At 54.1% G+C, this 25465-nt stretch overlaps 1 protein-coding gene across 1 annotated transcript in view; it reads left to right on the plus strand.

Moving 5' to 3' along the window:
* CEP112 (centrosomal protein 112) overlaps positions 1 to 25465 on the plus strand; it is a 156082-nt gene that overhangs the window by 99903 nt on the left and 30714 nt on the right. The window contains exon 16 of the mRNA XM_089663744.1: positions 22558 to 22637. Coding sequence (XP_089519870.1) covers positions 22558 to 22637 — 80 coding nt within the window. The remainder of the gene's footprint in view (positions 1 to 22557; positions 22638 to 25465) is intronic.

Below are 25465 nucleotides of genomic sequence, written 5' to 3' on the forward strand. Positions count from 1 at the left end.
GTTCTCTCAGTGTAGTGTTCTGCAGGGGAGAGCGACACATTAATCAGATCTGACACAGACACAATCAGGCAGAATGAACAGAGAGATCATCATACAGTCTTTCATCACATTAATGTTCCCACATTGGTGATACAACACAGAGGAAATGGTGAGGCCTGGATTGGATGCTGTGGGACCCGGATCAAGTGAATAGGGACAAGCTAGGTGAATGAATACATGGACATAGGGGAACCAGTCGGCCATGACACTACAACCTGCAGCCACAACATGTGACCATCATTACAAGGCAAGGAAACAAAGAACCCAGGGAAGAGAACTACACCGACAAGTGATACCGAGATCAAACAACACAAACATCTGAAGTGAACTTCCAGCTGAGACTTCTATTTTCTAGATGGAGTTAAAACCATGTCTGTGTCCCCTCTGGAAGGACTGACTCTTCCTTTTAGTCCCAGGACAAGAATTGCAGGGAAATCCAAAAATGTTTCAGTTGTCCAAAGACAAGAATTGCAGGAAAATCCAAAATGTTTCAGCTGTCCGAAGACAAGAATTGCAGGGAAATCCAAAATGTGTCAGCTGTCCCAGGATAGGAATTGCAGGGAAATCCAAAATGTTTTAGTTGTCCCAGGACAGGAATTGCAGGGAAATCCAAAATGTTTCAGTTGTCCCAGGACAGGAATTGCAGGGAAATCCAAAATGTTTCAGTTGTCCCAGGACAGGAATTGCAGGGAAATCCAAAATGTTTCAGTTGTCCCAGGATAGGAATTGCAGGGAAATCCAAAATGTTTCAGTTGTCCCAGTATAGGAATTGCAGGGAAATCCAAAATGTTCCAGTTGTCCCAGGATAGGAATTGCAGGGAAATCCAAAATGTTTCAGTTGTCCCAGGATAGGAATTTCAGGGACATCCAAAATGTTTCAGTTGTCCCAGGATAGGAATTTCAGGGACATCCAAAATGTTCCAGTTGTCCCAGGATAGGAATTGCAGGGAAATCCAAAATGTTCCAGTTGTCCCAGGACAGGAATTGCAGGGAAATCCAAAATGTTTCAGTTGTCCCAGGACAGGAATTGCAGGGAAATCCAAAATGTTTCAGTTGTTCGAGGACAGGAATTGCAGGGAAATCCAAAATGTTTCAGTTGTCCCAGGACAGGAATTGCAGGGAAATCCAAAATGTTTCAGTTGTCACCAGAACAGGAAGACATGAGGAATCTTCCAGTGGGGACGCCTGTTAGAGTGTAGCTGTCCTCTCACTTCCTGTTGTGTCACCAGGACCAGAGGTGAGGGGAAATCTGGAGCTGGGTCCCCACCTTTATGTACTTTTATCAGAAAGAACAGATGAAGGTTTTGCCTAGAGTTCCACTTTAACTGAACTCATTGGCTACCATGTGCCCCTTGAAGACGGTCAGTAATATCTGGCCCCTCCCCCACTCTCACATCCATGTGAAGGGTTAACATGCCGTGGAAGTGTTTGATAAGAGCGTCTGTGCAGCGTTCATAACAGGCGCAGTGGGCGGGGTCACTTCTTGTATATTTGGCCCTGTGATCCGCGCTCCTGCCAGGAATCCATACATCTTGGAAGGCAGCGCGGCTCTTGAAAAGCACATCAAAGTCCCGGGGAGCCGCGAGCTGTCTGATCGCATTGTCGTCATAAAACACATCGCAAGCGTCTTCCCGTAAAGCACGGCGCAGCTTGCAGTATCGGGGCTGTGAGCTCCTCGCGCCGTGCCAGATGAATGCACTCATAGCGGCCCAGGAGCAGGAGATGAGTCTGATGGATCTGTCACTTCATAGAGAGAGAAAGGCGATCCGGCGGGAGCTTCGCTCATCTCTTCTCATGTGTGAGGGGCTGACCACTCCGGACGGTCCTTCTCCTGGTGAGAAAGCTTTCATTTATACAGATGTGTCCCTGCCGAGATGACACCCCCCGAGTGTCCCTGCTGAGATGACACCCCCCGAGTGTCCCTGCTGAGATGACACCCCCCGAGTGTCCCTGCCGAGATGACACCCCCCGAGTGTCCCTGCTGAGATGACACCCCCCGAGTGTCCCTGCTGAGATGACACCCCCCGAGTGTCCCTGCCGAGATGACACCCCCCGAGTGTCCCTGCCGAGATGACACCCCCCGAGTGTCCCTGCCGAGATGACACCCCCCGAGTGTCCCTGCCGAGATGACACCCCCCGAGTGTCCCTGCCGAGATGACACCCCCCGAGTGTCCCTGCCGAGATGACACCCCCCGAGTGTCCCTGCCGAGATGACACCCCCCGAGTGTCCCTGCCCCGAGATGACACCCCCCGAGTGTCCCTGCCGAGATGACACCCCCCGAGTGTCCCTGCCGAGATGACACCCCCCGAGTGTCCCTGCCGAGATGACACCCCCCGAGTGTCCCTGCCGAGATGACACCCCCCGAGTGTCCCTGCCCCGAGATGACACCCCCCGAGTGTCCCTGCCGAGATGACACCCCCCGAGTGTCCCTGCCCCGAGATGACACCCCCCGAGTGTCCCTGCCGAGATGACACCCCCCGAGTGTCCCTGCCGAGATGACACCCCCCGAGTGTCCCTGCCGAGATGACACCCCCCCGAGTGTCCCTGCCGAGATGACACCCCCCGAGTGTCCCTGCCGAGATGACACCCCCGAGTGTCCCTGCCGAGATGACACCCCCCGAGTGTCCCTGCCGAGATGACACCCCCCCGAGTGTTCCTGCCGAGACCGAGATGACACCCCCCGAGTGTCCCTGCCGAGATGACACCCCCCGAGTGTCCCTGCCGAGATGACACCCCCCGAGTGTCCCTGCCGAGATGACACCCCTCGAGTGTCCCTGCCGAGATGACACCCCCCCGAGTGTCCCTGCCGAGATGACACCCCCCGATTGTCCCTGCCGAGATGACACCCCCCGAGTGTCCCTGCCGAGATGACACCCCCCGAGTGTCCCTGCCGAGATGACACCCCTCGAGTGTCCCTGCCGAGATGACACCCCCCCGAGTGTCCCTGCCGAGATGACACCCCCCGATTGTCCCTGCCGAGATGACACCCCCCGAGTGTCCCTGCCGAGATGACACCCCCGAGTGTCCCTGCCGAGATGACACCCCCCGAGTGTCCCTGCCGAGATGACACCCCCCCGAGTGTTCCTGCCGAGACCGAGATGACACCCCCCGAGTGTCCCTGCCGAGATGACACCCCCCGAGTGTCCCTGCCGAGATGACACCCCCCGAGTGTCCCTGCCGAGATGACACCCCTCGAGTGTCCCTGCCGAGATGACACCCCCCCGAGTGTCCCTGCCGAGATGACACCCCCCGATTGTCCCTGCCGAGATGACACCCCCCGAGTGTCCCTGCCGAGATGACACCCCCCGAGTGTCCCTGCCGAGATGACACCCCTCGAGTGTCCCTGCCGAGATGACACCCCCCCGAGTGTCCCTGCCGAGATGACACCCCCCGATTGTCCCTGCCGAGATGACACCCCCCGAGTGTCCCTGCCGAGATGACACCCCCCGAGTGTCCCTGCCGAGATGACACCCCCCGAGTGTCCCTGCCGAGATGACACCCCCCGAGTGTCCCTGCCGAGATGACACCCCCCGAGTGTCCCTGCCGAGATGACACCCCCCGAGTGTCCCTGCCGAGATGACACCCCCCGATTGTCCCTGCCGAGATGACACCCCCCCGAGTGTCCCTGCCGAGATGACACCCCCCGAGTGTCCCTGCCGAGATGACACCCCCCGAGTGTCCCTGCCGAGATGACACCCCCCGAGTGTCCCTGCCGAGATGACACCCCCCGAGTGTCCCTGCCGAGATGACACCCCCCGATTGTCCCTGCCGAGATGACACCCCCCGAGTGTCCCTGCCGAGATGACACCCCCCGAGTGTCCCTGCCGAGATGACACCCCCCGAGTGTCCCTGCCGAGATGACACCCCCCGAGTGTCCCTGCCGAGATGACACCCCCCGAGTGTCCCTGCCGAGATGACACCCCCCGAGTGTCCCTGCCGAGATGACACCCCCCGAGTGTCCCTGCCGAGATGACACCCCCCGAGTGTCCCTGCCGAGATGACACCCCCCGAGTGTCCCTGCCGAGATGACACCCCCCGAGTGTACCTGCCCAGATGACACCCCCCCGAGTGTCCCTGCCGAGATGACACCCCCCGAGTGTCCCTGCCGAGATGACACCCCCGAGTGTCCCTGCCGAGATGACACCCCCCGAGTGTCCCTGCCGAGATGACACCCCCCGAGTGTCCCTGCCGAGATGACACCCCCCGATTGTCCCTGCCGAGATGACACCCCCCGAGTGTCCCTGCCGAGATGACACCCCCCCCGAGTGTCCCTGCCGAGATGACACCCCCCGAGTGTCCCTGCCGAGATGACACCCCCCGAGTGTCCCTGCCGAGATGACACCCCCCGAGTGTCCCTGCCGAGATGACACCCCCCGAGTGTCCCTGCCGAGATGACACCCCCCGAGTGTCCCTGCCGAGATGACACCCCTCGAGTGTCCCTGCCGAGATGACACCCCCCCGAGTGTCCCTGCCGAGATGACACCCCCCGATTGTCCCTGCCGAGATGACACCCCCCGAGTGTCCCTGCCGAGATGACACCCCCCGAGTGTCCCTGCCGAGATGACACCCCTCGAGTGTCCCTGCCGAGATGACACCCCCCCGAGTGTCCCTGCCGAGATGACACCCCCCGATTGTCCCTGCCGAGATGACACCCCCCGAGTGTCCCTGCCGAGATGACACCCCCGAGTGTCCCTGCCGAGATGACACCCCCCGAGTGTCCCTGCCGAGATGACACCCCCCCGAGTGTTCCTGCCGAGACCGAGATGACACCCCCCGAGTGTCCCTGCCGAGATGACACCCCCCGAGTGTCCCTGCCGAGATGACACCCCCCGAGTGTCCCTGCCGAGATGACACCCCTCGAGTGTCCCTGCCGAGATGACACCCCCCCGAGTGTCCCTGCCGAGATGACACCCCCCGATTGTCCCTGCCGAGATGACACCCCCCGAGTGTCCCTGCCGAGATGACACCCCCCGAGTGTCCCTGCCGAGATGACACCCCTCGAGTGTCCCTGCCGAGATGACACCCCCCCGAGTGTCCCTGCCGAGATGACACCCCCCGATTGTCCCTGCCGAGATGACACCCCCCGAGTGTCCCTGCCGAGATGACACCCCCCGAGTGTCCCTGCCGAGATGACACCCCCCGAGTGTCCCTGCCGAGATGACACCCCCCGAGTGTCCCTGCCGAGATGACACCCCCCGAGTGTCCCTGCCGAGATGACACCCCCCGAGTGTCCCTGCCGAGATGACACCCCCCGATTGTCCCTGCCGAGATGACACCCCCCCGAGTGTCCCTGCCGAGATGACACCCCCCGAGTGTCCCTGCCGAGATGACACCCCCCGAGTGTCCCTGCCGAGATGACACCCCCCGAGTGTCCCTGCCGAGATGACACCCCCCGAGTGTCCCTGCCGAGATGACACCCCCCGATTGTCCCTGCCGAGATGACACCCCCCGAGTGTCCCTGCCGAGATGACACCCCCCGAGTGTCCCTGCCGAGATGACACCCCCCGAGTGTCCCTGCCGAGATGACACCCCCCGAGTGTCCCTGCCGAGATGACACCCCCCGAGTGTCCCTGCCGAGATGACACCCCCCGAGTGTCCCTGCCGAGATGACACCCCCCGAGTGTCCCTGCCGAGATGACACCCCCCGAGTGTCCCTGCCGAGATGACACCCCCCGAGTGTCCCTGCCGAGATGACACCCCCCGAGTGTACCTGCCCAGATGACACCCCCCCGAGTGTCCCTGCCGAGATGACACCCCCCGAGTGTCCCTGCCGAGATGACACCCCCGAGTGTCCCTGCCGAGATGACACCCCCCGAGTGTCCCTGCCGAGATGACACCCCCCGAGTGTCCCTGCCGAGATGACACCCCCCGATTGTCCCTGCCGAGATGACACCCCCCGAGTGTCCCTGCCGAGATGACACCCCCCGAGTGTCCCTGCCGAGATGACACCCCCCGAGTGTCCCTGCCGAGATGACACCCCCCGAGTGTCCCTGCCGAGATGACACCCCCCGAGTGTCCCTGCCGAGATGACACCCCCCGAGTGTCCCTGCCGAGATGACACCCCCCGAGTGTCCCTGCCGAGATGACACCCCCCGAGTGTCCCTGCCGAGATGACACCCCCCGAGTGTCCCTGCCGAGATGACACCCCCCGAGTGTCCCTGCCGAGATGACACCCCCCGATTGTCCCTGCCGAGATGACACCCCCCCGAGTGTCCCTGCCGAGATGACACCCCCCGATTGTCCCTGCCGAGATGACACCCCCCCGAGTGTCCCTGCCGAGATGACACCCCCCGAGTGTCCCTGCCGAGATGACACCCCCCGAGTGTCCCTGCCGAGATGACACCCCCCGAGTGTCCCTGCCGAGATGACACCCCCCGAGTGTCCCTGCCGAGATGACACCCCCCGATTGTCCCTGCCGAGATGACACCCCCCGAGTGTCCCTGCCGAGATGATACCCCCCGAGTGTCCCTGCCGAGATGACACCCCCCGAGTGTCCCTGCCGAGATGACACCCCCCGAGTGTCCCTGCCGAGATGATACCCCCCGAGTGTCCCTGCCGAGATGACACCCCCCGAGTGTCCCTGCCGAGATGACACCCCCCGAGTGTCCCTGCCGAGATGACACCCCCCGAGTGTCCCTGCCGAGATGACACCCCCCGAGTGTCCCTGCCGAGATGACACCCCCCCGAGTGTCCCTGCCGAGATGACACCCCCCGAGTGTCCCTGCCGAGATGACACCCCCGAGTGTCCCTGCCGAGATGACACCCCCGAGTGTCCCTGCCGAGATGACACCCCCCCGAGTGTTCCTGCCGAGACCGAGATGACACCCCCCGAGTGTCCCTGCCGAGATGACACCCCCCGAGTGTTCCTGCCGAGATGACACCCCCCGAGTGTCCCTGCCGAGATGACACCCCCCGAGTGTCCCTGCCGAGATGACACCCCTCGAGTGTCCCTGCCGAGATGACACCCCCCCGAGTGTCCCTGCCGAGATGACACCCCCCGATTGTCCCTGCCGAGATGACACCCCCCGAGTGTCCCTGCCGAGATGACACCCCCCGAGTGTCCCTGCCGAGATGACACCCCCCGAGTGTCCCTGCCGAGATGACACCCCCCGAGTGTCCCTGCCGAGATGACACCCCCCGAGTGTCCCTGCCGAGATGACACCCCCCGATTGTCCCTGCCGAGATGACACCCCCCCGAGTGTCCCTGCCGAGATGACACCCCCCGAGTGTCCCTGCCGAGATGACACCCCCCGAGTGTCCCTGCCGAGATGACACCCCCCGAGTGTCCCTGCCGAGATGACACCCCCCGAGTGTCCCTGCCGAGATGACACCCCCCGAGTGTCTCTGCCGAGATGACACCCCCCGATTGTCCCTGCCGAGATGACACCCCCCTGAGTGTCCCTGCCGAGATGACACCCCCCGAGTGTCCCTGCCGAGATGACACCCCCCGAGTGTCCCTGCCGAGATGACACCCCCCGAGTGTCCCTGCCGAGATGATACCCCCCGAGTGTCCCTGCCGAGATGACACCCCCCGAGTGTCCCTGCCGAGATGACACCCCCCGAGTGTCCCTGCCGAGATGACACCCCCCGAGTGTCCCTGCCGAGATGACACCCCCCGAGTGTCCCTGCCGAGATGACACCCCCCGAGTGTCCCTGCCGAGATGACACCCCCCGAGTGTCCCTGCCGAGATGACACCCCCCGAGTGTACCTGCCCAGATGACACCCCCCCGAGTGTCCCTGCCGAGATGACACCCCCCGAGTGTCCCTGCCGAGATGACACCCCCGAGTGTCCCTGCCGAGATGACACCCCCCGAGTGTCCCTGCCGAGATGACACCCCCCCGAGTGTTCCTGCCGAGATAACACCCCCCCGAGTGTTCCTGCCGAGACCGAGATGACACCCCCCGAGTGTCCCTGCCGAGATGACACCCCCCGAGTGTCCCTGCCGAGATGACACCCCCCGAGTGTTCCTGCCGAGATGACACCCCCCGAGTGTCCCTGCCGAGATGACACCCCCCGAGTGTCCCTGCCGAGATGACACCCCCCTAGTGTCCCTGCCGAGATGACACCCCCCTAGTGTCCCTGCCCAGATGACACCCCCCGAGTACAACCTCATTCATGATTACATGCCGAGGAAAGGAACTCCACCCAACATTGGCGGCTTTTTCCTAGGCCCGCTTTCTATCCATCGGCGTGGTAATCTGCGTGTATGAGGGGTCAGGGGTCAGAAATTCGTTTAGTTTCAGGTATATTCGTCATGTTACTAATTTCATTTTCGGAATTCGTAGTTTCATTTCGTTCGCACATTTTCTAGGAATTTTGAATTTTTGGAACGATTAGAATTTGAATCGGTGGAAAATGTATCGACTGATCCGAATTCTATTTGAAAAACAGCTGGTTACTAAGGAGCGAGCTGCCAAAGCAGCCGCCACGTCCTTAGCAACCGGTGACTTATCCGTTGTCAGCGGGGTTCCCCACTGACAGCTGAAAAAAAATGCGGGCAATTAAAAATGTGTGGGCCCTTAGAGTATGGTATGGATTTTAAGGGGAACCTCACACCAGTATTAAAAATGTTTAAGGGATTCCCCCCAAATCTATACCAGACCCTCCAAGCATGCAGCCCCCCCCTTTCCTGAAACATACCAGGCCACATGCCCTCAACATGGGGGTGCTTCTGGGTAGAGGGGATCCCCCCCCCTCCCAAAGCACCTTGTCCCCATGTTAATGAAGACAAGGGCCTCTTCCCCACAACCCTGTCCCAGTGATTATGGGGGTGCTGGGGGTGACTTATTGGAATCTGGAAGCCCCCTTTAGCAAGGGGGTCCCCAGATGCCAGCTGCCCCGCTATGTGAATGAATATGGGGTACTCATTCACAAAAAAGTGAGTAAAAACACAGCAAAAGTTTTTGACATGTCCTTTACTAAAACCCCCCAAATATACCCCAAAAATAGATGCCCCCCCCAAGTAGATCCAACGTCAATCACAATGAACACCAGCCGCTGACCCGAAAGATAATCTCCGTTCCCAGTGAAGGCTCCTACCATCTGACTGCTCTGCTGTCTGGAAGTGACCCGATGACGTCACCCCCACCTCATTTTTTTTTTTAATAACAAACACGTCATTCTCACCTGCTCTGTGCAATTGTTTTGAGCAGAGCAGCCCTGATCCTCCTCTTCTGGAGCCCCTCCCCTGGTGTGCTGAGCTCCACCCCCCTGCTAAGTGCCCCCATGGCAAGTCCCAAAGCTTACATGCATGTAGTACAGGAAATATCATTGTGATTTTATGTGTGCTCACCACTCCAGCATGCACCAAACACTGAAAGATGGGGTGTTAGTGGGGGACCCCGTTATTTGTACCATGGGGGAGGGGCCACTACCTGTACTACTCTGATGGTTGATGGATCTTATTACTTCATGGATTTGGACCCTGATCATTGTACAGCAGTCTTCTCCTGCAGGCCGGGGTCCAGTCTACTCTGTGCTGTGCAGCTTGGCCTGTCCGTCTGTAAGATCCACTCTGTCCGGTGCGGGGCCCTTCTTGGGGACTATGAGTCACGGATGTGTGACGGTGCGGGGCCCTTCTTGGGGACTATGAGTCATGGATGTGTGACGGTGCGGGGCCCTTCTTGGGGACTATGAGTCACGGATGTGTGACGGTGCGGGGCCCTTCTTGGGGACTATGAGTCACGGATGTGTGACGGTGCGGGGCCCTTCTTGGGGACTATGAGTCACGGATGTGTGACGGTGCGGGGCCCTTCTTGGGGACTATGAGTCACGGATGTGTGACGGTGCGGGGCCCTTCTTGGGGACTATGAGTCATGGATGTGTGACGGTGCGGGGCCCTTCTTGGGGACTATGAGTCACGGATGTGTGACGGTGCGGGGCCCTTCTTGGGGACTATGAGTCATGGATGTGTGACGGTGCGGGGCCCTTCTTGGGGACTATGAGTCATGGATGTGTGACGGTGCGGGGCCCTTCTTGGGGACTATGAGTCATGGATGTGTGACGGTGCGGGGCCTTCTTGGGGACTATGAGTCATGGATGTGTGACGGTGCGGGGCCCTTCTTGGGGACTATGAGTCATGGATGTGTGACGGTGCGGGGCCTTCTTGGGGACTATGAGTCATGGATGTGTGACGGTGCGGGGCCCTTCTTGGGGACTATGAGTCACGGATGTGTGACGGTGCGGGGCCCTTCTTGGGGACTATGAGTCATGGATGTGTGACGGTGCGGGGCCCTTCTTGGGGACTATGAGTCACGGATGTGTGACGGTGCGGGGCCCTTCTTGGGGACTATGAGTCACGGATGTGTGATGGTGCGGGGCCCTTCGTGGGGACTATGAGTCATGGATGTGTGACGGTGCGGGGCCCTTCTTGGGGACTATGAGTCATGGATGTGTGACGGTGCGGGGCCCTTCTTGGGGACTATGAGTCATGGATGTGTGACGGTGCGGGGCCCTTCTTGGGGACTATGAGTCATGGATGTGTGACTCCCATCAAAGAGCACCACGGTCCTTTCATTTATATCTTTAGTACCTCCTCACTTCCCATGTTTGTGTGCTTTCCTTCCTCCAGCCACATCAAGGAGCCGCTGAGAGTTCATTGTGTGCGCCTTTGTGTGGGTGATATCCCACCACCCCCACCGTACACGCAGGGGACCCCCACTACACACAGGGGACCACCCCATACACACAGGGGACCCCTCCATACACACAGGGGACCCCCTATACACACAGGGGACCACCCCATACACACAGGGGACCCCTCCATACACACAGGGGACCACCCCATACACACAGGGGACCCCTCCATACACACAGGGGACCCCCATATTTATTATATATATGATATTTTACCACCCATAGGAGACCCCCGTATTGTATATGATATATTACCACCCATAGGAGACCCCCGTATTATATATGATATATTACCACCCATAGGAGACCCCCGTATTATATATGATATATTACCACCCATAGGAGACCCCCGTATTATATATAATATGTTACCACCCATAGGAGACCCCCGTATTATATATGATATGTTACCACCCATAGGAGACCCCCTTATTATATATGATATATTAGCACCCATAGGAGACCCCCGTATTATATATGATATATTACCGCCCATAGGAGACCCCCGTATTATATATGATATATTACCACCCATAGGAGACCCCCGTATTATATATGATATATTACCACCCATAGGAGACCCCCGTATTATATATGATACCACCCATAGGAGACCCCGTATTATATATGATATATTAGCACCCATAGGAGACCCCGTATTATATATGATACCACCCATAGGAGACCCCGTATTATATATGATACCACCCATAGGAGACCCCCGTATTATATATGATATGTTACCGCCCATAGGAGACCCCCGTATTATATATGATACCACCCATAGGAGACCCCGTATTATATATGATACCACCCATAGGAGACCCCGTATTATATATGATACCACCCATAGGAGACCCCGTATTATATATGATATGTTACCGCCCATAGGAGACCCCTGTATTATATATGATATGTTACCACCCATAGGAGACCCCGTATTATATATGATACCACCCATAGGAGACCCCCGTATTATATATGATATATTACCGCCCATAGGAGACCCCGTATTATATATGATTCCACCCATAGGAGACCCCGTATTATATATGATATGTTACCGCCCATAGGAGACCCCGTATTATATATGATATATTACCGCCCATAGGAGACCCCGTATTATATATGATATATTACCGCCCATAGGAGACCCCCGTATTATATATGATACCACCCATAGGAGACCCCCGTATTATATATGATATGTTACCGCCCATAGGAGACCCCCGTATTATATATGATACCACCCATAGGAGACCCCGTATTATATATGATACCACCCATAGGAGACCCCGTATTATATATGATACCACCCATAGGAGACCCCGTATTATATATGATATGTTACCGCCCATAGGAGACCCCTGTATTATATATGATATGTTACCACCCATAGGAGACCCCGTATTATATATGATACCACCCATAGGAGACCCCCGTATTATATATGATATATTACCGCCCATAGGAGACCCCGTATTATATATGATTCCACCCATAGGAGACCCCGTATTATATATGATATGTTACCGCCCATAGGAGACCCCGTATTATATATGATATATTACCGCCCATAGGAGACCCCGTATTATATATCATACCACCCATAGGAGACCCCCGTTTTATATATGATATATTACCACCCATAGGAGACCCCCGTATTATATATGATATATTACCACCCATAGGAGACCCCCGTATTATATATGATATATTACCACCCATAGGAGACCCCCGTATTATATATGATACCACCCATAGGAGACCCCCGTATTATATATGATATATTACCACCCATAGGAGACCCCCGTATTATATATGATATATTACCACCCATAGGAGACCCCCGTATTATATATGATATATTACCACCCATAGGAGACCCCCGTATTATATATGATATATTACCGCCCATAGGAGACCCCCGTATTATATATGATATATTACCGCCCATAGGAGACCCCCGTATTATATATGATATATTACCGCCCATAGGAGACCCCGTATTATATATCATACCACCCATAGGAGACCCCCGTTTTATATATGATATATTACCACCCATAGGAGACCCCCGTATTATATATGATATATTACCACCCATAGGAGACCCCGTATTATATATATTACCGCCCATAGGAGACCCCCGTATTATATATGATATATTACCGCCCATAGGAGACCCCGTATTATATATCATACCACCCATAGGAGACCCCCGTTTTATATATGATATATTACCACCCATAGGAGACCCCCGTATTATATATGATATATTACCGCCCATAGGAGACCCCGTATTATATATCATACCACCCATAGGAGACCCCCGTTTTATATATGATATATTACCACCCATAGGAGACCCCCGTATTATATATGATATATTACCACCCATAGGAGACCCCGTATTATATATATTACCGCCCATAGGAGACCCCGTATTATATATGATATGTTACCGCCCATAGGAGACCCCCGTATTATATATGATATATTACCACCCATAGGAGACCCCCGTATTATATATGATATATTACCACCCATAGGAGACCCCCGTATTATATATAATATGTTACCACCCATAGGAGACCCCCGTATTATATATGATATGTTACCACCCATAGGAGACCCCCGTATTATATATGATACCACCCATAGGAGACCCCCGTATTATATATGATATATTACCGCCCATAGGAGACCCCCGTATTATATATGATACCACCCATAGGAGACCCCGTATTATATATGATACCACCCATAGGAGACCCCCGTATTATATATGATATGTTACCACCCATAGGAGACCCCGTATTATATATGATATGTTACTACCCATAGGAGACCCCCGTATTATATATGATATATTAGCACCCATAGGAGACCCCGTATTATATATGATACCACCCATAGGAGACCCCCGTATTATATATGATATGTTACCACCCATAGGAGACCCCGTATTATATATGATATGTTACCACCCATAGGAGACCCCGTATTATATATGATATGTTACTACCCATAGGAGACCCCCGTATTATATATGATATATTAGCACCCATAGGAGACCCCGTATTATATATGATACCACCCATAGGAGACCCCCGTATTATATATGATATGTTACCACCCATAGGAGACCCCGTATTATATATGATATGTTACCACCCATAGGAGACCCCGTATTATATATGATATGTTACTACCCATAGGAGACCCCCGTATTATATATGATATATTACCACCCATAGGAGACCCCCGTATTATATATGATATATTAGCACCCATAGGAGACCCCCGTATTATATATGATACCACCCATAGGAGACCCCGTATTATATATGATATGTTACCGCCCATAGGAGACCCCGTATTATATATGATATATTACCACCCACATTACCGCCCCCTATCAGTTACATATAATAGCGATCAGTGATACAATGTAGCAGACGTCATTTTGATGCCTGTGGATTTCAGCTGTAAAGTGACACAAATACAAGGTATAGGCTGGGATGATGAATGGATTCGATTTCGGGGGAACATTAAAGTAGTTAGACGGCTCACAATCCGGGTTTATTATTCAGTATTTGGGGTATCATCCATTTTCTTGCTCTTCCAGCTGCTGCGCAGTGACAGTTGGTGAGGGTACATAGGGAGCTGCCAAGGCAGTCATGTCAGTAATATTCATGCGATGGGACGTCTCGGATCCTTTAGTAATGGTACCAGTTCTTGCACATGGGCCTGTCTCATGATGGGGGAAGCCTGGACCCCTCTGTATGATTTACCCCCAGACAGACCCCCTGGTACCAGCAGTCTTCAGTTATCCTGAATGTCAGAGGAACAGTAAGCAGGTGTGGGACATGTGTTTCTCAGATCCGGAGAAGGGAATTTATTGCCCACATGCCACACCTTAAAGCGCCAGATCTCTTATTAATCGGCATATAGCAACGTGTGTGCGTCCAGCTGCCGAGATCCTTGTGTCCGCTATAAATCTCCGTAATCAGAACCATCCGCATTGTAAACTGTGATGGGACTAGATGTGTGGACTGGGTGGAGGAATGCCATGTGTAACACATACGTCCTGAGTCTTCCCTTCACCATGTTTGTTCTCCAGCTGTCACTGACTCACCTTCATGGGCCGGGTCCTCCATGATTCACGTCTTCTGTGCACAAGTCACCGCTGACATTATTACCCACAATATTCCCTGGGGTCTGCTAATGATCTACTTGTGAAGACCATGGAGCACTGAGGTCCATGTGTGAGTCATGGTAGGGATCTCACCTTCACCATGCAGGAGGCATCACACATGGCACACAGGCCGGGAGCACTGAGGTCCATGTGTGAGTCATGGTAGGGATCTCACCTTCACCATGCAGGAGGCATCACACATGGCACACAGGCCGGGAGCACTGAGGTCTATGTGTGAGTCATGGTAGGGATCTCACCTTCACCATGCAGGAGGCATCATACATGGCACATAGGCCGGGAGCACTGAGGTCCATGTGTGAGTCATGGTAGGGATCTCACCTTCACCATGCAGGAGGCATCACACATGGCACACAGGCCGGGAGCACTGAGGTCCATGTGTGAGTCATGGTAGGGATCTCACCTTCACCATGCAGGAGGCATCACACATGGCACACAGGCCGGGAGCACTGAGGTCCATGTGTGAGTCATGGTAGGGATCTCACCTTCACCATGCAGGAGGCATCACACATGGCACACAGGCCGGGAGCACTGAGGTCCATGTGTGAGTCATGGTAGGGATCTCACCTTCACCATGCAGGAGGCATCACACATGGCACACAGGCCGGGAGCACTGAGGTCCATGTGTGAGTCATGGTAGGGATCTCACCTTCCTCTCCTGTCACCATGCAGGAGGCATCACACATGGCACACAGGCCGGGAGCACTGAGGTCCATGTGTGAGTCATGGTAGGGATCTCACCTTCCTCTGCGTTCACCATGCAGGAGGCATCACACATGGCACACAGGCGGGAGCACTGAGGTCCATGTGTGAGTCATGGTAGGGATCTCACCTTCACCATGCAGGAGGCATCACACATGGCACACAGGCCGGGAGCACTGAGGGGTGAGGTCATTGTCCTCTGAAACGTGTCGGATGTCCTCAGCACTGGATACAGTCTGGACTGCACTGTCCACTAAACCAATTCCAGACAGATTTCCCCAACACCTTGTTTCTGTTCTTCATGGGTAGAGTTATTCCAGATTTGTCCAAAGGCAATTGTTAGGCGGGGAAATTCCAATGGTCATGTATATCAAAGTATGAAGCTGCAAGAAGATTTTCAGCATCCCCTCTTCTGCCCTCATCCACCATCTTTCCTGTGCTGCGGTCTGCAGGCCCCCTCATGCTAATGCTGGCTGTAGCTTCACCCCTGTTTAAAGTCCAAATGATTGGTGTTTCTGGGGGGAGGTACAGTCAGCACAGTGCCTCACCCCCTCTACGTCACACGGCAGATAAACATACAATGCAGCAGATCTGTCACACGGGGCGGCAGATAAACACGCAATGTAGCAGACACGTCACACAGGGGTACAGATACGTCACACAGGGGTACAGATACGTCACACAGGGCAGCAGATACGTCACACAGGGGTACAGATACGTCACACGGGTGCAGATACATCACACAGGGGTACAGATACGTCACACAGGGCAGCAGATACGTCACACAGGGGTACAGATACGTCACACAGGGGTACAGATACGTCACACAGGGCAGCAGATACGTCACACAGGGGTACAGATACGTCACACAGGGGTACAGATACGTCACACAGGGGTGCAGATACATCACACAGGGGTACAGATACGTCACACAGGGGTACAGATACGTCACACAGGGCAGCAGATACGTCACACAGGGGTACAGATACGTCACACAGGGGTACAGATATGTCACACAGGGGTACAGATACGTCACACAGGGGTACAGATACGTCACACAGGGCAGCAGATACGTCACACAGGGGTACAGATACGTCACACAGGGGTGCAGATACATCACACAGGGGTACAGATACGTCACACAGGGGTACAGATACGTCACACAGGGCAGCAGATACATCACACAGGGGTACAGATACGTCACACAGGAGTGCAGATACGTCACACAGGGGTGCAGATACGTCACACAGGGGTACAGATACGTCACACAGGAGTGCAGATACATCACACAGGGGTACAGATACGTCACACAGGGGTACAGATACGTCACACAGGGGTACAGATACGTCACACGGGGGTACAGATACGTCACACGGGGGTACAGATACGTCACACGGGGGTACAGATACGTCACACGGGTGCAGATACATCACACAGGGGTACAGATTCGTCACACAGGGGTACAGATACGTCACACAGGGCAGCAGATACGTCACACAGGGGTGCAGATACATCACACAGGGGTACAGATACGTCACACAGGGGTACAGATACGTCACACAGGGGTACAGATACGTCACACAGGGGTACAGATACGTCACACAGGGCAGCAGATACGTCACACAGGGGTACAGATACGTCACACAGGAGTGCAGATACGTCACACAGGGGTACAGATACGTCACACAGGAGTGCAGATACGTCACACAGGAGTGCAGATACATCACACAGGGGTACAGATACGTCACACAGGGGTACAGATACGTCACACAGGGGTACAGATACGTCACACAGGGCAGCAGATACGTCACACAGGGCAGCAGATACGTCACACAGGGGTACAGATACGTCACACAGGGGTACAGATATGTCACACAGGGGTACAGATACGTCACACAGGGGTACAGATACGTCACACAGGGGTGCAGATACGTCACACAGGGGTACAGATATGTCACACTGGGCGGCAGATACGTCACACAGAGCAGCAGATACGTCACACAGGGGTACAGATACGTCACACAGGGGTACAGATACGTCACACAGGGGTACAGATACGTCACACAGGGGTACAGATACGTCACACAGGGGTACAGATACGTCACACAGGGGTACAGATACGTCACACAGGGGTACAGATACGTCACACAGGGGTACAGATACATCACACAGAGCGGCAGATACGTCACACAGAGCAGCAGATACGTCACACAGGGGTACAGATACGTCACACAGGGGTACAGATACGTCACACAGGGGTACAGATACGTCACACAGGGCGGCAGATACGTCACACAGGGGTACAGATACGTCACACAGGGCGGCAGATACGGCACACGGCACACAGCAGACACATAACGCCGAGCGGCAGATAGGTCACACGGAGCGGCAGACACATCACACGTTTCTGCCACCAAATCAGCCCTGACCCACCAAGGTATGGACACCACTAGACCTCTGTAGGCACGCTGTGGTATCTGGCACTAAGCCGTCAGTAGCAGATCCTTTAACTCCTGTAAGTTGTGAGGTTGGACCTCCATGGATTGGACCTGTTTGTCCAGCACATCCCGCAGATGGTCCATTGGATTGAGATCTGGAGAATTCAACACCTTGAACTCATTGTTGGCTTCTCCAAACCATTCTTGAATGTATCCAGTTCCAATTCATCCAGTCCTGATGCTCACGTGCCCATTGTAGGCTCTTCTGGCTGTGGTCACGGGTCAGCATGAGCACCCTGACCGGTCTGCAGCTACACAGCCCCATACCCAACAAACTGTGATGCTCTGTGTGTTCTGACACCTTTCTATCAGAACCAGCATTCACTTTTAAAGCTTTTTGAGTCTAGTAGCTTTTCTATTGGATCAGACTACACGGGCCAGTCTTCCCTCCCCACCTCCATCAATGAGCCTTCCCTCCCCACCTCCATCAATGTGCCTTCCCTCCCCACCTCCATCAGTGAGGCTTCCCTCCCCACCTCCATCAATGGGCCTTCCCTCCCCACCTCCATCAATGTGCTTTCCCTCCCCACCTCCATCAATGTGCCTTCCTTCCCCACCTCCATCAATGAGCCTTCCCTCCCCACCTCCATCAAAGTGCCTTCCCTTCACACCACCATCAATGGGCCTTCCCTCCCCACCTCCTTCAATGAGCCTTCCCTCCCCACCTCCTTCAATGAGCCTTCCCTTCCCACCTCCATCAATGAGCCTTCCCTCCCCACCTCCATCAATGAGCCTTCCCTCCTCACCTCCATCAATGTGCCTTCCCTCCCCACCTCCATCAATCAGCCTTCCCTCCCCACCTCCATCAATGAGCCTTCCCTCCCCACCTCCATCAATGTGCCTTCCCTCCCCACCTCCATCAATGAGCCTTCCCTCCCCACCTATGTCTGAATGGCGTATGTTCTTCCATTTTACATACATGTTCCTCTTCAGAATGATGGGTGTGAAATTCTTTTTGTTCGAACATTTGTTTTAGGCTGAGTGTAAAACTCTGATATTTAGTATAACTACAGAGCAATCTTTATCAGCGCCTCCAGAGCTTTGACCTTTCATGGTGGTGTGATTGGTCTGTACAGGATACACATGTTTTCTCCTGGATGCGTCCAGCTGCCATTGTTTGCCCAGGAAGCAGCCATTAGGCCAGGTCAGGTGCAGCTCCGCCATTATCTAGTATCCCTGACTGATTTACGGTGGCTCTTGTCTTTTATTAAGGCCTCTCTCACATCAAACAGGCTGCGGGGCCATAAATGTGAGTTGATGAAGTCTCCTAATCTGTGCAGCCAGGAACTGCCGGCACTAAATGACTTTACAAGACGAGGAAACACCTGCACCAGGCCTGATAACTGCCAGACCCACACCGGAAACAGGCCTGGCACAGCCGGGATGGGCACACATGACGTCCTCTTCTACTTCAGCGGATTGGGACGTATTATTCCTTTCTTTCTGTTCCTAGACTATGGGGATCAGATGCCGTCTGTCCACTATGGCTTCATACAACCCCCAGGCTGTTGTTGGCATCTTGCTGGGATGGTGAGCTGTCCACCATGGCTTCACACAACCCCCAGGCTGTCGTTGGCATCTCGCTGGGTTGGTGAGCTGTCCACCATGGCTTCACACAACCCCCAGGCTGTTGTTGGCATCTTGCTGGGATGGTGAGCTGTCCACCATGGCTTCACACAACCCCCAGGCTGTCGTTGGCATCTCGCTGGGTTGGTGAGCTGTCCACCATGGCTTCATACAACCCCCAGGCTGTTGTTGGCATCTCGCTGGGTTGGTGAGCTGTCCACCATGGCTTCATACAACCCCCAGGCTGTTGTTGGCATCTCGCTGGGTTGGTGAGCTGTCCACCATGGCTTCATACAACCCCCAGGCTGTTGTTGGCATCTCGCTGGGATGGTGAGCTGTCCACCATGGCTTCATACAACCCCCAGGCTGTTGTTGGCATCTCGCTGGGATGGTGAGCTGTCCACCATGGCTTCATACAACCCTTCAGTCAGGTGTACCGGCTCCTCTCCTTCAGTCTGGTGTACCGGCTCCTCTCCTTCAGTCCGGTGTACCGGCTCCTCCCCTTCAGTCCGGTGTACCGGCTCCTCTCCTTCAGTCTGGTGTACCGGCTCCTCTCCTTCAGTCCGGTGTACCGGCTCCTCTCCTTCAGTCAGGTGTACCGGCTCCTTTCCTTCAGTCAGGTGTACCGGCTCCTCTCCTTCAGTCCGGTGTACCGGCTCCTCTCCTTCAGTCCGGTGTAGCGGCTCCTCCCCTTCAGTCCGGTGTACCTGCTCCTCCCCTTCAGTCCGGTGTACCTGCTCCTCCCCTTCAGTCCGGTGTACCGGCTCCTCCCCTTCAGTCCGGTGTACCGGCTCCTCTCCTTCAGTTAGGTGTAGCGGCTCCTCCCCTTCAGTCCGGTGTACCGGCTCCTCTCCTTCAGTTAGGTGTAGCGGCTCCTCCCCTTCAGTCCGGTGTACCTGCTCCTCCCCTTCAGTCCGGTGTACCGGCTCATCTCCTTCAGTTAGGTGTAGCGCCTCCTCTCCTTCAGTCAGGTGTACCGGCTCCTCTCCTTCAGTCAGGTGTACCGGCTCCTCTCCTTCAGTCAGGTGTACCGGCTCCTCTCCTTCAGTCAGCTGTACCGGCTCCTCCCCTTCAGTCAGGTGTACCGGCTCCTCCCCTTGAGTCAGGTGTACCGGCTCCTCTCCTTCAGTCAGGTGTACCGGCTCCTCTCCTTCAGTCAGGTGTACCGGCTTCTCTCCTTCAGTCAGGTGTACCGGCTCCTCCCCTTGAGTCAGCTGTACCGGCTCCTCCCCTTCAGTCAGGTGTACCGGCTCCTCCCCTTGAGTCAGGTGTACCGGCTCCTCTCCTTCAGTCAGGTGTACCGGCTCCTCCCCTTCAGTCAGGTGTACCGGCTCCTCCCCTTCAGTCAGGTGTACCGGCTCCTCTCCTTCAGTCCGGTGTACCGGCTCCTCCCCTGGACTGGAATGGCTTCCTCGGATGTCACTGCACACTGGGAGCGTCTCATTATGTGCATTAGAAGCTGCAGCTCCATCTCATTTCCTGCTGGAGGACGCCCAACATCATCTAGAGCTTTCCTCCCCTGCCTGCCATCCCTGGCCCCGCCCATTTCATTTATTAGAGCCCGCCTTATTTCCTGGATGGGGGACATTCCAGCATCATCCAGCCTTTTCCTTCCCAGTCTGACTGTCCCTGGCCCCACCCCTTTCATTCATTGGATGTCAAGTCTGTCCATCATGGAGGCTCAGCATCCCATATGGGCGTTACCTATGCCAATACAGCCTGCCTAGGAACACCCACTCCTCTCAAGTGTACTCCTGTGTTGTCACCCTGGTGATCCTGCTATAAAGGTCCCTGTTCAGGCATTCCTGTTATAGGGTGACAACGCTCTGTCCCCATCTCCCAAGTGTACTCCTGTGTTGTCACCCTGGTGATCCTGCTATAAAGGTCCCTGTTCAGGCACTTCCTGTTATAGGGTGACAACGCTCTGTCCCCGTCTCCCAAGTGTACTCCTGTGTTGTCATCCTGGTGATCCTGCTATAAAGGTCCCTGTTCATGCACTTCCTGTTATAGGGTGACAACGCTCTGTCTCCGTCTCCCATTTGTACTCCTGTGTTGTCACCCCGGTGATCCTGCTATAAAAGTCCCTGTTCAGGCACTTCCTGTTATAGGATGACAACGCTCTGTCTCCGTCTCCCATTTGTACTCCTGTGTTGTCACCCCGGTGATCCTGCTATAAAAGTCCCTGTTCAGGCACTTCCTGTTATAGGATGACAACGCTCTGTCTCCGTCTCCCATTTGTACTCCTGTGTTGTCACCCTGGTGATCCTGCTATAAAGGTCCCTGTTCATGCACTTCCTGTTATAGGGTGACAACGCTCTGTCTCCGTCTCCCATTTGTACTCCTGTGTTGTCACCCCGGTGATCCTGCTATAAAAGTCCCTGTTCAGGCACTTCCTGTTATAGGATGACAACGCTCTGTCTCCGTCTCCCATTTGTACTCCTGTGTTGTCACCCCGGTGATCCTGCTATAAAAGTCCCTGTTCAGGCACTCCCTGTTATAGGGTGACAACGCTCTGTCCCCGTCTCCCATTTGTACTCCTGTGTTGTCACCCCGGTGATCCTGCTATAAAAGTCCCTGTTCAGGCACTTCCTGTTATAGGGTGACAACGCTCTGTCCCCGTCTCCCAAGTGTACTCCTGTGTTGTCACCCTGGTGATCCTGCTATAAAGGTCCCTGTTCAGGCACTCCCTGTTATAGGGTGACAACGCTCTGTCCCCGTCTCCCAAGTGTGCACTGAGATTGAATGATCCAGGGCTGGAGGGATGAGTCTTCCTGCGCTGTATTAGTGGGGGGTCAGATGAGGGGCCCCAGTGGGGCCACACTACAGAGGGTGACTGAGGGTAGCAGAGAGCTGTAACATGCAGTGATGTTTTCCTCTTCTCCCTGACATTGGCAGGTGCACCATCTTCAGAAGCAGCTGGAAGAGGAGAAGGACGGGGCCCAAAAGAAAATCTCCAAACTCCGTGAACTCCTAAGGTGAGTGCTGTGACAGTGGCACGGGTTCCTGATGTTCTGACCACAAGGGGGCGCTATTCCATTGCATTCTAACTCCTCTGTCCCGTGGCAGGGGCCCCGCAGATCAGATGGGGGCCAGGGCCTGACCATTCAGAACAACAATTTACAGTGGATAAGGGCCCCATCAGCATGAATATGTAAATAGGCTCAGTGTAGACTTAGTGACTGATAGAGGAAGAAATCAGGAAATCATTTTTGTGACCCTCAGCGGGTTCAAGAGCTTGCAATCTAAAATCAGAATTATAAGGCTTAAAGTGGGATTTTCTGTAAAAACAATAAACATGGGAGAGCAGGCAGGACTTGTAATCAGAGGAGAGATGGTGTGTCTCTTCTTCATTGAAGTCACTTACCTGCCCCCCCCCCCCGTACAGCCGTGCAATGCCAGAGGTGAGTGAACTCCCGCACATGTGTGGGAGTGACATCATATCGGCCCGGCCAATGAAAGGGGCTGGTGATCCATACCTGAAAGTCGGCCTCTCATAGGTGTCAGCGGGAGCTCCACACTGGACTGAAGGTGAGCGGAGTTCCGCTTTAAGTACGGGAAGCTTATTGGGTGACGTATTTATTTCCGTCTTTTGTTTTCTTCTTTTTAACATTCAAAAGATTATTTCTCAATAGTCACCCAATGTTTACTATCCAGCAATTGTTGTTGTTGTTGTTGTTATTATTGTTGTTGTTGTTTTTCACCACTTGACCCCTGGAAGGTTTTACCCCCTTCATGAACAGGCCATTGCTACGCTACTTTAACTGGCAATTGCACGGTCATGCAACCCTGTACATGGAATTTATATCATTTCTTTCACACAAATACAGCTTTCTTTTGGTGGTATTTGATCACCGCTGGTTTTTGTTTTTTGTTTGTTTTTTTATTATTATTATATAAACAAAAAAAGAACAAAAATTGTGAAACTAATCCAATATTTTCTATTTTGTTATAAAACATATCCAATAAAATCTAATTTCTTCATAAATTTAGGCCAACATGTATTGTGCTACGTGTCTTTGGTAAAACAATCCCAATAATTGTATATTGATTGGTTTGTGTGACTCTGACTTCAGAACATCAGGTTAGTTCCAGGCACCAGTGTGAACGGAGCCAGAAAGTCCATTCAGAAGGACTCTGACTCCAGAACATCAGGTTAGTTCCAGGCACCAGTGTGAACGGAGCCAGAAAGTCCATTTAGAAGGACTCTGACTCCAGAACATCAGGTTAGTTCCAGGCACAAGTGTGAACGGAGCCAGAAAGTCCATTCAGAAGGACTCTGACTCCAGAACATCAGGTTAGTTCCAGGCACAAGTGTGAATGGAGCCTGAAAGTCCATTTAGAAGGACTCTGACTCCAGAACATCAGGTTAGTTCCAGGCACAAGTGTGAACGGAGCCAGAAAGTCCATTTAGAAGGACTCTGACTCCAGAACATCAGGTTAGTTCCAGGCACCAGTGTGAAAGGAGCCTGAAAGTCCATTCAGAAGGACTCTGACTCCAGAACATCAGGTTAGTTCCAGGCACCAGTGTGAACGGAGCCAGAAAGTCCATTCAGAAGGACTCTGACTCCAGAACATCAGGTTAGTTCCAGGCACAAGTGTGAACGGAGCCTGAAAGTCCATTCAGAAGGACTCTGACTCCAGAACATCAGGTTAGTTCCAGGCACAAGTGTGAACGGAGCCTGAAAGTCCATTCAGAAGGACTGTGACTCCAGAACATCAGGTTAGTTCCAGGCACCAGTGTGAACGGAGCCAGAAAGTCCATTCAGAAGGACTGTGACTCCAGAACATCAGGTTAATTCCAGGCACAAGTGTGAACGGAGCCAGAAAGTCCATTCAGAAGGACTGTGACTCCAGAACATCAGGTTAGTTCCAGGCACAAGTGTGAACGGAGCCTGAAAGTCCATTCAGAAGGACTCTGACTCCAGAACATCAGGTTAGTTCCAGGCACAAGTGTGAACGGAGCCAGAAAGTCCATTCAGAAGGACTCTGACTCCAGAACATCAGGTTAGTTCCAGGCACAAGTGTGAACGGAGCCAGAAAGTCCATTCAGAAGGACTGTGACTCCAGAACATCAGGTTAGTTCCAGGCTGGAGATGATGGTGAGGTTCTAGGAGGTGTCCTCAGAGGAAAGCAGGAATGAGGCTTCCAGGATAAGATGATTCTACAAGAGATAACATCCATGAGCATAAAGCTGGCCATATCTAGGTTGAATGGGAAGAGAAGGGACCCAATTCCCTCGCCCACACATTGGAGGTGGATGGAGGAATCCTCCCCGCTCTGCTATTGTCTTCTGACATGGGGAAGACTACGTGAAGTGTGAATCACTATGGCGGGCATTGTCATGTCATTACATGTGGGAGGGGCATTATCCCAGCCCCATACAGATTCTACTTTGTACAGGGTGCCGGAAGATGTTGGTGCCATAGATATCAGCAGTGGATAGTTCAATGATATGGGCCGTCTGGCCTCAGGTTGGAAGGACTGGGCGGTTGTCCTCAGGCTATCACAGACCAGGCGTGATCCTAGAATGAGCCCTCTAGTATTAGCCTGAGACGGAAGCCTTGCCAGCTCTTCGCTCCCCGCCAGTTCAACATGGCCGCCGTCTAGCGGGGGCACTCCTCCTTGTTGGCCCTCTAATTGTTCCTGACACAAGCAGGCTGTGTTAATATGTGGGCCGGGGGTCCGCCAGAGGCCGTGCTGGAGAACTCTGCTGGAACGGCTGGTGTTATGACCTTCCCCATTTCCATTGAAAAACAGATCAGTTAACGTTCTTACTGGCACCCGGCTGAAAAGGCTCTTTTGT

The sequence above is a fragment of the Staurois parvus genome, unplaced genomic scaffold (assembly GCF_062004578.1).
Source record: "Staurois parvus isolate SC_StPar_1 unplaced genomic scaffold, SC_StPar_1.0 ptg001759l, whole genome shotgun sequence".
In the NCBI taxonomy this organism is placed as follows: Eukaryota; Metazoa; Chordata; class Amphibia; order Anura; family Ranidae; genus Staurois; species Staurois parvus.